Here is an 11,996-nt window from a genome sequence, read left to right on the forward strand (position 1 = left end):
GGCCCTCTCCCACAGGCAGGAAGGCTCCCCTCCTGCATGGCTCTCTTGCCCAGCTGAGGCTGGCGGGGGCAGATGGGGGGGGTGTGGTGGGGCTGGCTTTTTCAACCCTCCCACAATCTGGGGCGGGAGAGGCGATTGGCTGGCTGGAGGGCCGCGAGGCAGAGACGAGCAAGGCTTCCCAGTGTGAAAGCGCCAGGGGCACATGGGGCTCAGCAGGGGAGGTTATGTGTTGCCCGCCGAGAGTCCTCCCAGTCCTCCGGTCCCCGCAGAAGCTGCCGCCGGTCAAGACGGGCCAGAGTGGCCATGGAGGGCCCTGGCTTTGAAGCAGGAGGAGGAGAGGGAGGAGAGCGAGCAGGCAAGGGGCCTCTTGGCCGGACAGCCCACAGCAGGGCTGGACATTTGGCTGGCGGGCAGAAGGCAGGCACCCGGGGGGGGGCAAAAGGTGGGCCTGGAGCAAGAGGCAAGGAGTGGGTCGGCGGGTCTTTTCGCTTGGGCCTGGGGGGTCCTGAGGTGGGTTGTGCTTCTCCAGGTTGCTCCTTGCCCGGGGAGGGGCCTCTTGGGGGGGGGCCCATCTGAGTTCCTCTGTGGCCAAGGCTCTCACGGAATCTGACGGCACCTCACTGCGCACGAGCACCACAGGGCCATGCGCTCCCAGAGGGATTTGGTGAGGCCGTTGGAGGCTGAGCAGGAGGCACCACAGAGATGAAACGTCTCTCAGCCGGGCCACAGGAGCGAAGGGGGGGCAGGGGGGGAGCAAGATCTGAGGGAGGCCTGAGGGGGAGCGTGCGTGGATCAGAGAAAGAGGGTGGGGTGGGGTCGGGAGCCAGGCCGTAAGGCCAAAGGAAGGGGGGGTGTCCTTGGAGAGGTCCACAATGTCCAGCCGCCTGCCGGCCAGTGGACTGAGGAGCAAACCCCACCAATTCCAGCCTCCTCCCCAAGCAAAGCTGGCCGCCCACCGTGTTTGGTGCAACCTTTCCCTGGTGCTCAGGGAGATGGAGATTGGGGACAGAGGTCTGGTTTTCAAAATAACCCCCGCAAAGGTGGATTTGTGGTCAGAAGCCCTGGGTGTGGAAACAAGCCATCGATTTCTAGTTACGAAGCCCCCTGAAGTATGCTCATATGTATGCTCATACATATACTATGTATATTTCATAGTTCACTGACGGCCATTCTTGGTCCTCCATGCGTCCTCCTTTCATGCTGCGCATGAATGGAGATGTGTGAAATTGGGCAGCATTGGAGGCTCCCCTCCCCCTCCCCCTGCCCCTGCCCCCGTGCTTGTGAGCCCACCGTCTCTCGTGGGGGGTTTTCCCCTGAGGTCTGCCCCTGCCCCCCTAATGCTCTCCTCTGCTTGCCCCCCTCGCAGGCTCCTGACCCCGCTCTACAATGGAAAAACTGCTCCTGTGCCTGCTGCTCATTGGCTTCGTGGTGAAGGCCCAGATCTGTCCCAAGCGCTGCGTGTGCCAGATCCTCTCCCCGAACCTCGCGACCCTTTGTGCCAAGAAAGGGCTGCTCTTTGTCCCGCCCAACATTGACCGGCGGACGGTGGAGCTGCGGCTGGCGGACAACTTTGTGACCAGCATCAAGCGGAAGGATTTTGCCAACATGACCAGCCTGGTGGACCTGACGCTCTCGCGGAACACCATCAGCTTCATCACCCCCCACGCCTTTGCGGACCTGCGCAACCTCCGGGCTCTGCACCTGAACAGCAACCGGCTGTCCAAGATCACCCACGACATGCTCAGCGGGCTCTCCAACCTGCACCACCTGATCCTGAACAACAATCAGCTCACGCTGATCTCCTCCACGGCCTTCGACGACCTCTTGGCCCTGGAGGAGCTGGACCTGTCGTACAACAACCTGGAAACGATCCCCTGGGACGCGGTGGAGAAGATGGTCAGCCTGCACACCCTGAGCCTGGACCACAACATGATGGACAACATCCCCAAGGGGACCTTCTCCCACCTCCACAAGATGACCCGGCTGGACGTCACGTCCAACAAGCTGCAGAAGCTGCCCCCGGACCCCCTCTTCCAGCGAGCCCAGGTCCTGGCCACCTCGGGCATCATCAGCCCGTCCACCTTTGCCCTGAGCTTCGGCGGGAACCCCCTGCACTGCAACTGCGAGCTCCTGTGGCTCCGGCGCCTCTCCAGGGAGGACGACCTGGAGACGTGCGCCTCTCCCCCGCTCCTGTCCGGCCGCTACTTCTGGTCGGTCCCGGAGGAGGAGTTCCTGTGCGAGCCCCCCCTCATCACGCGGCACACCCACGAGCTGCGGGTGCTGGAGGGCCAGAGGGCCATCCTGCGCTGCAAGGCCCGGGGGGACCCGGAGCCCGCCATCCACTGGATCTCCCCCGAAGGCAAGCTCATCTCCAACGCCACCCGCTCCCTGGTGTACGACAACGGGACGCTGGACATCCACATCACCACCATGAAGGACACCGGGGCGTTCACCTGCATCGCCTCCAACCCGGCGGGGGAGGCCACGCAGTCCGTGGATCTGCACATCATCAAGCTGCCTCACATCCTGAACAGCACGAACCACATCCACGAGCCGGACCCCGGCTCCTCGGACATCTCCACCTCCACCAAGGCCGGCTCCAACGGCAGCAGCAGCGGCGGCGGCAGCAGCAGCAGCGGCAGCAACGGGGAGGTCAAAGTCAGTCCGGACAAGAAGGTGGTGGTGGCGGAGGCCACGTCCTCCACCGCCCTGCTCAAGTTTCACTTCCAAAGGAATATTCCCGGGATCCGGATGTTCCAGATCCAGTACAATGGGACCTACGACGACTCGCTGGTGTACAGGTGAGAGCCCCTCCCCCCCCCCACTGCTCCCCTGCTCTGAAAGCCTCTTGATGGGAAAGGGGGCTGTCAGCACCTGCGTGGGTCAGGTTGCCACCTCTGGACTGGGGGACTCCTGGGGGCAGAGCCTGGGAGGGGAGGGGCCTTGGCAAGGGCTGCAGAGGCCTCAGAGAGGGGACGTGGCTTTGTTGGGGGGCTCAGGGGGGCGAGCACGGTGGCCACCAGCAGTTTATCCCGTGAGGATGTTGAACATGCCTTGCCTTTGCATTGCGCAGTGGGTGTGGAGCCGTGGACGCACTCTTGCAGGAGGCCGTGGAGTCTTTCCTGTGGAGGCGCCGGGTTCTGCTGAGCCAGGGGAGCAGGGCCCTGAGAGCCCAGGCTGGGCGGAGGCAGGGCCACAGGAAGGCCTCCTGGGCCTCTTGGCAAGTGGCTGGGCTAGGAGGGCTCTCGGTGCTCTGCTTCTACAGGCTGGGCTTCCCGACCCCTCTCGCATGTCCAGGGCTTCCGTCTGGGCCCATGTCGTGGGAAGGGATCTAGGACTTGTGCCCAGGTGCCCTGCAGGGGGCCAAGGAAGGACTACTCAAGGGAGGGAAGGGCTGGGCAGCTGAGGAAGGGGCCTTGGCTTAGCCTGGGGAGCTGCAAGTCCTGCCCCCGTTGGAGGGCTCAGGGGTGCTGCCAGAACCTGCGAGGTGGCTTCTTGGCCTGGCCTTCTGACTGAGGTGGGCTGGAGAATCATCTCTCTCCCCCCTAGGCAAGGGTCTCTATGGGTCAGTTCTCCAACCTTTGACTGCAGAACCTTCTGCCTCCAATCTGGCCCCTCACCTGTTCTCCAAGAATGGTCAAAAATAGTGGACAGAGGCTCAGAAATTACATCTGCGAGTTCTTTTAGCACCCTTGGATGCAGTTCATCTGGCCCAGAGGACTTAGTTCCATTTGAAGAAACAAGGTGTTTATGGATCTGGGCCACAATTCCCATCCTTCATCACATGAAATGATTTTTCCATGTTAGTTAGTTAGTTTGTTTGTTTATTGGATTTATAGCCCGCTGCTCTCTCGAAAATCGGCTCGTGTCAGTTCAGATAAAAGAAAATCCATACAATAAAGTTCAATAAAGCCCCCATTAGCCCCTATTCACAATACACAACAGTCTTAACAGATGGCAAAGTCCCGTGTCCCTCCTTAAACAGGAAGGCCCTTGCGAGGGCAGCATGGGGGTGGCAGGGGGTGGGGTGGGGAGACGTTCGGCTGCAAGATGTTTAGGCACCAATGCCAAGGGGGATCCACATCACCTGCTCCAGCACTCGCTCCAACCATCAGCCTGGCGGAAGGGCTCCGTTTTCCAGGCCCTACGGAAAGCAGTAAGTTCTCCAAGGGCCCACTGCTCCTCTGGGAGCTGATTCCCCAGGTGGGACCTGTTGAGGACGATTCCCCTCGCAAGAGAAGACTGAGGAGAAGCAGGAACTGAGCAGTCCAGCCCTCTCTTCATCTCCTGTCACAAGGTCCCTTTCTGGTCCCTGCAATGGTCCTGCCAAGTCCCTGTTCTTTTTCTTACTTTGAATATAACTAAAGAACCCCTTTTTGTTGTGTTTAGTATTGATTGCTAGCCTAAGCTTATACTGAGGGTGTTTCCGCACAAGGACCAATGTTGCCAATTGGTTCTACAAAGCGGAAATGCTATTTTTAAAAGTGGAATCTCGGCATTACGCATACCTGCCTTTGTAGTGGAATCCAGTAGTGTTTCATTCGTTCCCCACAGGTTTCCGGTCTCACAGGAATTGCTAGAAAGGAAGCGATTTTTTCTGTTCTTTGTCCCGCCCCTAGCCATCAATCAAACGAACAGCCAATGGGCGGTTGTTATCATGCTCCGGAGAAGCCCCTTTCCCTTTAAGCACAGGTTTAAAAAACAACACACACACACGTTGCAACGAATATACCTTGATTCTTCCTAACGTAGAGACCCATCTAGCTGGCATGCGAGCTGGTGAGTCATCGTTACCACGCTCCCCCGAGTGAAAAAAAATCCCCCCCCCCGCACGGGCGCGATTTTCGGCCGAAAATAAAGGGAACTTGCAAATGGGGCTGTGTTGTGCTTGGGGACTTAGGGGAGCTTTAAAGCACTTCTGTGGAGGGACTGTAGCCGGAGAAGCCTCGCTGGATGAATGAAGCCTCGCTGGTTCGTTGCTTTCCCCGCTCATTCTGAGGGGAAAAAAATGGCGATCGCTTCGCCGGAAGTTCAGAGGAGAGAGCCAGAGTGCGGGACTTTGTTGGAACCGCAACAATGAGAACGCACAGGTCTTTTTCGCTAGTGTTGCAGATTGTTCGCAAGAGTGTAGCGCTTTTCGAAGGGTGAATCCACTTTTTCCGATTTCCCTAGAAACGCTACAATGAATTACTTTTCGCGGAACTGTTTCAGGAGTGTTGCAGATTGTGTGCGACGTCTTGCGGAACTGCAAATTAGTAGTGTTTACAATATGAAATCCTTCTGCTACATTAAACTCGTGCGGAATGGCCCTGAGCTCTAGCTTTTCTAACACTGTCCCTACAAGCATGGGTTATTTGTTTATATTCCTCCTTGGATAGAAGGTCCTCCTTCCATTTGTTGTTGTTGTTGTTGTTGTTGTTGTTGTTATTATTTAATTCATATCCCGCCTCCCCCCCGGAGGCTCGAGGCGGGTCACATAAAAACCAATCCCCTAAAACAATAAAAGCACAATAAAACATGATACAGTTAATACAAAAGTTAAGGCAAGAATGGCGGCAAAATTCAATATAGCTAACCCAATTCCACACCCACTAAGAAGGGAAAGGGAGGGGGCAGATGACAGACGCAACCGTCACATTTGTGAGGGGGGCTAGATCTTCTTGCTGCCCGGCCTCAACTATAAGCCTGGTGGAAGAGCTCCGTCTTGCAGGCCCTGTGGAATGATGACAATTCCTGCAGGGCCCTCAGCTCTTCCGGGAGCTCATTCCACCAGGTTGGGGCCAGGACCAAAAAGGCCCTGGCCCTGGTCAAGGCCAGGCGAGCTTCCTTGGAACCGGGAATGGCCAATAGGTTAGCTTCCGCAGAGTGTAAGGCCCTGCAGGGGGTATAGGGCGATAGGCGGTCCCTCATATATGCTGGGCCCAGACCACGGATGTCCTTGAAGGTCAAAACCAAAACCTTGAACCTGATCCGGAAGATAACCAGCAGCCAATGCAGCTGCCTCAGCACTGGCTGGATAAGTGTCCTCCAAGGTGTAGCCGTGAGGACCCCAGCAGCAGACATCTAATCTGGAGGTGACGGTCGCATGGATCACTGTGGCCAGGTGGTCAGATAGGACAGATAGGGTGCTAGTAGCCGAGCCTGGCGGAGATGGGAAAAGGCCTGGCCAGCTACCTGTTGGACCTGTGCCTCGAGTGTTAGTGAGGCATCCATGGTCACCCCCAGGTGTCAGGCCTGAGACGCGATCTTGAGTTGAGTCCTGGCCAGAGAGGGCAAGCGCGCTTCCTGGTCTGCTCCCCGACGGCCCAGCCACAGGACCTCCGTCTCGGAGGGGGGGAGTTTCAGGCGACTCTGCTCGAGCCACCCAGCCACATTTCTTATATGAGTCTTTTTTATTACTCAGTTCTTTTGAAAGCTGTTTCTTTTTATTTTTTTAAATTCATTATTAAACTTATACCCTGCCCCTCTTGACAAGTCGGCTCGGGGCAGCTTACAAAGAAGGCAAACAGCCTTTACAATAATAAATGCAATAAAAACACTAAAACACCCTCCCCCCCATTAAAACATTGTAATCTTTAGGATGCTTTGGGCTGATCCTGCGTTGGGCAGGGGGTTGGACTGGATGGCCTGTGTGGCCCCTTCCAACTCTGTGGTTCTGTGATTAATCAAACCCCATGAGCCTCTTGTGGCGCAGAGTGGTAAGGCAGCCGACATGCTGTCTGAAGCACTGACCATGAGGCTGGGAGTTCAATCCCAGCAGCCGGCTCAAGGTCGACTCAGCCTTCCATCCTTCCGAGGTGGGTAAAATGAGTACCCAGCTTGCTTGCTGGGGGGGCAAACGGTCATGACTGGGGAAGGCACTGGCAAACACCCCGTATTGAGTCTGCCATGAAAACGCTAGAGGGCATCACCCCAAGGGTCAGGCATGACCTGGTGCTTGTACAGGAGGGGATACCTTTACCTTTACCTTTAATCAAAACCCATCAATAAACAAACAAGGCAGATGGCAGACAAAAACCGGGATCCCACTGCCTCCAGAACTGGATGTGGGGGCCCGGGTGGATTGCCTCCCCTCACCCATCAGGAAGCATGGCCTCTCCTTGCTGGGGCATCCCCTGCCTGCCCGTAGCTCTGGCTTCCTGCTTCCCTCAGAGGGCACCAAGATAAGGAAAACTGGTCATCAGGACTGTGACATGACGTCCTGCCAGTGTTTTCCCAAGAAGGAGCCTCACACCTCTCTAGGAATAGATGGAAACTGTGGGAAAACTATAGAGTTCCCACCAAAGAGAGCCAGTTTGGAGTAGTAGTTAGGAGTGCGGACTTCTAATCTGGCGAGCCAGGTTCGAATTTGCACTCCCCCACATGCAGCCAAATGGGTAACCTTGGGCTCGCCATGGCACTGATAGTGCTGTTCTGACCGAGCAATGTGGGGAGAGGAAAGGCAAGGTGAATGTAAACCTCTTTGAGAATTCTTCGGGGAGAGAAAAGTGGCATATAAGAACCAACTCTTCATCTTCTTCAGAAATCTCAGGGCTCTCTCAGCCTCCCACACAGGGTGTTTGTTGTGGGGAGAGGAAAGTGAAGACGATTGGAAGCCACTTTGAGACTCCTTCGGGTAGAGAAAAGCAGCATATAAGAACCAACTCCTCCTCCTCCTCTTCTTCTTCTTCTTCTTCTTCTTCTTCTTCTTCTTCTTCTTCTTCTTCTTCTTCTTCTTCTTCCTCTTCCTCTTCTTCTCCTTCTTCTTCTCCTTCTCCTTCTCCTTCTCCTTCTCCTTCTTCTTCTTCTTTGAGAGGCATGACGTGACTTCAGGGAAAGCCCTGGCATGATGCCTTCATGGACAGCCACTCCCTGATGCCCTGCTGTGCCACTCACCTCTTTCTGGTTGCCAGGCCAGAGTGGCCCCGGGAGCATCAGAGTGGTTGGCCTCCTGGCATGCACCTGAGGAGAAGACCTAGGGGGAAGACTTGTTCCAATGTTATGCAGATGACTGGGTAGATTGGGGGGGGGGGGCTTGGGGCAGTTGCTAGGGCAGAAACGTGCCTGAGATTCACCCTTTTGGTGAGGTCACATCCTGCCACATGACTCTGCTGACACCATCTTTAACACTCTCCCACGTTTTCATCTTGGCGCTTGTATTTGCTTGCCGGATGCTTGTGCAGCCTCTTCGTGGGCTACGCCGTTGGTTGAGTTCGCTGCAGCCAGCAGTTTTTCTTCCCAGTTTGTCACAGGAAGCTGCAAGGGGTTGCCTCTGTTCTTTGAGAGGCCGGCTGGGCAGTGGCAGGAGTGGGGCCACTCTTTGGCTTGCTCAGTGGTTCTCCGATGGGCCCTTCTTGCTCCCCTGACCACGGAGAGACTCCTGGCCAAGCCTTTGGCCCCTGGGGCTTGTAGCGGGCAGGCGGCTTCCTCTGCGAAGTTTTCCTTGGGGGTCCCCCACCCAAGTGCTGACCCCACTTGACTTCTGAGATCTGATGAGATGGAGCTCTGCAATATCACCCCACCTCCCACAATGCTGCCCTGCGAGGAAGAACCGGGGGGGGGACATCCTCTCTCTCTCTCTCTCTCTCTCTCTCTCTCTCGCTGTGTGCCGCCTCCCATGTCAGCCTGTCCCCCTCTTTCAGCTCCCTCAGCAGAAATGGCCTCTCCCCCCTGCCCTGCCTGCAATGGGGGGCAGCCGATGCGAGCCAGGAGAGGGGGTTGTGAGTCGTGGCCCCCAGAGGAAAGTCCGGGGAGGTTCAGCTCAGCCGACCAGGGTCCCGCCTCCCCGGCCACTCTGGCCGCTACAAGCCTTGGGCCTGGATCCGAAGTCCCCTGTGGCGGGTGGGGACGGGGACAGACAGGCAGGGCCCCTCCCCCCTGGTGGCTGACCCTTCTCTCCACTCTCTGCCAGAATGATCCCTCCCACGAGCAAGACCTTCCTGGTGAACAACCTGGCCGCGGGGACCACGTACGACTTGTGCGTCTTGGCGATCTACGACGACGGCATCACCTCGCTGACGGCCACGCGCGTGGTGGGCTGCCTCCAGTTCACGACGGAACAGGACTACGTGCGCTGCCACTTCATGCAGTCCCAGTTCCTGGGGGGGACCATGATCATCATCATCGGGGGCATCATCGTGGCCTCCGTCCTGGTCTTCATCATCATCCTCATGATCCGCTACAAGGTCTGCAACAACGGCGGGCACCACAAGGCCGCCAAGGTCAGCAACGTCTACTCCCAGACCAACGGGGCCCAGGGCCAGGGCTGCGGAGGCGGCCCCGTGCCCCCGTCGGGCTCCAAGCAGGCGGTGGGCCACGAGGACAGCCTGCAGTGCTGCAAGGGCAGCAGCGACGGAGTGGCGCCGTCGTCGGACGCTTGCTGCAGCCAAGACTCTTCCGCCGCTACCTCCACTTTGCCGCCTCACGCGTGGACTCCAGGCCCTTCCGCTTCCCAGAAGCTGAAGCGGAAGCCCATGCCCAAAGTGGGCAGTGAGCCGCCGCCCCCCAGCGATGGCGCCGCCCCCAGCCTGGAGGCCCAGAACACTAACCGCAACAACTCCACGGCCCTGCAGCTGGCCGGCCGGCCCTCGGACTGGGCCCCGGGGCCCCCCCTGTACAAAAGAGCACAAGTCCAGCCCAGTAAGTTCCTCACCTTGCCGGCTGACCCCTCGCGGGCCAAGCGGCGCTACTCCCTGAACGGAGCGCTCGTGGGAGACCCCTGGGACCTCAGCTCCCCGGCCCCGGGGGCCTTCTGGTCTAAGCGGAGCTGGTCCATGAGCGGGATGCTCGCGCAGACGGACGGCTCCCGGGGGGGGCGCGGCCAAGCTCCCTTCCCCAGCGCAGAGTGGATATTGGAGAGCACCGTGTGAGCCGCGGTGGCGGCCTGGTTGTTGGCTTGGTTTTTTAAAAGGACGGCAAAGCCCACCTGCCCGACGCTGTCCGGGAACCCGCGTAGCCTCCTGGGCGGGGGGCTCTTCCGGCCCCTGGCGCGTCCGGGCGGGGCTGCACGAGGGCCCCTGAGCCCCTCCTGAGTCCCCCTTGGTGGGGGTTGTGTCACGTAAGGCAGCAACTGAAGGCGAATCGCTTGGAAAGCTCTTTTTTTTTAACAGAAAGCAAAACGAAATGAATCTGTGTGTGTCTCAAGGGGAACCGCATGAAATAACACCCGTGCCTTCTCCTCCTTCTCCTCCTCCTCCTCTAGGATTGGCCTCCTGATCCCACAGTAGCAGAACACGGAGGAGAGTGCGAAAAGAGCCTTTTTGTAGGAAGGGGACGGTTCTGCCCTCCGCACCAACCAACGGCCACTTAAGGCATCAACCCGCATTAGACAGTTTTCTAAGTGACCCGGTGCGCTCCCTCCCCCCCCTCTCTTTCGCTCTCTCCCTCCCCCCTCCCCTCCCCGCCCCCCCCCACCCGCCCCCGGTTTCTTTTCCAGCGAGGATGGTCATGACTTCCTTTTCAGGCACCTGCTGTGTACAGACCCAACAACTCTGTGTTGTTATGTTGTGTAAAATAAAATATTCCATAAACACAATCCCCTGGTGTGCCCCCACCCCCACCCTGGCAGCATCCTTGTTAAGGCTGTTGGGAGGGCTCGGGGGGGGGCAGGGGGGGAGAAGCTAGGCTTGGTCCCATCTGCTGCACAGCGGAGGGGGGAGGTGGCAGCTGGGAAAGGCAGGGGAGGGGCTGGGGGGGGCAGCTCCTATGGGGGAGTCCTCCGGGTGGAACCAGGAGCTGCTGTGGCTGTACTTCTCTTCTTGCCCTTCTTTTAGAAGCTGCGAGTCACCTTTCCAAATGCACCCCCCCCCCACATCAGTCCAGCAAAAGAGTGCTAAACAATCCAGAAACAAAGCTGCCTACAGGAGGACATCCTGGGTGGGTGTAACATTCTCCCCATCCAAACTCCTCTTCTGTTTTGTGGGATCTGGATGACTCGCCCTTTGCCCCCCCCCCCCCGTGGACCACCGAGGTCCTCCAGGCTGGACTTGGGGCCATCTGAGCTCCAGACTTGCTTGCAACCGTGGGTGCCGGAGGGGCCCGTGGGGGCGGCTGGAGGTGGCTGGCGGCCGTGCAAACAGAAACGTCACCCAAGTAGATTTAAATCCCCCTCCCCAAATAAGAGTCAAAACAGAACGCTGTGTCCACACCCAGTGATCCACCCTGTACACCTCAGCTATGCAGGAATGGGTGTCCGTGGCCCCCGTAAGCTGAGGCTGACCCTGTCTCTGCATCTGGTGTGATGGAGGCCGCCCAAAGCCAGGGACAGACTCCTTGCCTCTCCCCCTGTTCTCGTCCCTCACCCCTCCCCGCCCCCTTGATTACGTGCAGACAATGTTGATCATGGAAACGGGGCTGGGAGCGAAGGGGTCCCGCCTCCCCAGCGGTCCCAAGCCACAGCCGACTCCAGAGGAACTCGCAGGACAGCAGACGGAAGATCCCCGTGGGTGACCCGGAAGCAACTGCCGTGAACAGCCTGACCCCGGGGGTCCGGAACGCCCCCCCACCCCCCAGGAGACCTTCCAACCTTTCGCCCTGATCTCGATCCTGTTCAGTGGCTTCCGTCGCGCATTAAATAATTTATACGAAGTTTGCTGCCTTTTTGAACTGTGATTTGAAGTTTGTGCCTATCGCCTGGCATGCGGTGCACCTTGATCCGGGGGAGAACGGGACACGCTGAGTCACTGCAGGGGGCTTTCCAGCCCAGAGGAAGGCATTCTCCCTGCCTCCCCTCAAGCAGCAGTCTAGAGACATGGTGCCAGGGGGTGTGTAGCCGCCTTTGGCCAGGCTGAAAACAAACCTCTTAAAAATTCCGTCCACGAGTCATGCTCAATAAGTGTGCTGGATTGCCCACTATAAATATTTGTCAATGTTACTAGGCTTGACCTCCAGGGTCAGATATTTCTGTCCGTCATTTGTTATTTTGTACAGAAAAGACGATGTAAGCTTGGAGGCAGCCATGTGCAGGCGGGACCATGAGTGGGCTCAGCACAGTCCCGCCACCCCTTGTGCCCAGAAGT

At 58.0% G+C, this 11,996-nt stretch overlaps 1 protein-coding gene across 2 annotated transcripts in view; it reads left to right on the forward strand.

The window, feature by feature from the left end:
• The window catches only part of LRFN5 (leucine rich repeat and fibronectin type III domain containing 5), a 68,954-nt gene extending 57,395 nt beyond the window's left edge, over positions 1 to 11,559 (forward strand). Inside the window, exons 2-4 of one of the 2 annotated variants that reach the window (XM_077324175.1) lie at positions 1,367 to 2,801; positions 8,891 to 9,618; positions 10,181 to 11,559. In XM_077324175.1, coding sequence (XP_077180290.1) covers positions 1,387 to 2,801; positions 8,891 to 9,618; positions 10,181 to 10,194 — 2,157 coding nt within the window. In that variant the 5' untranslated portion in view covers positions 1,367 to 1,386 and the 3' untranslated portion in view covers positions 10,195 to 11,559. Of the gene's footprint in view, positions 1 to 1,366; positions 2,802 to 8,890; positions 10,082 to 10,180 lie in introns of those variants that run through there. The other variant, XM_077324174.1, reaches the window with a different exon arrangement.
• Positions 11,560 to 11,996: the final 437 nt, after the last annotated feature.

The sequence above is a fragment of the Paroedura picta genome, chromosome 2 (assembly GCF_049243985.1).
Source record: "Paroedura picta isolate Pp20150507F chromosome 2, Ppicta_v3.0, whole genome shotgun sequence".
Lineage (NCBI taxonomy): Eukaryota > Metazoa > Chordata > Lepidosauria > Squamata > Gekkonidae > Paroedura > Paroedura picta.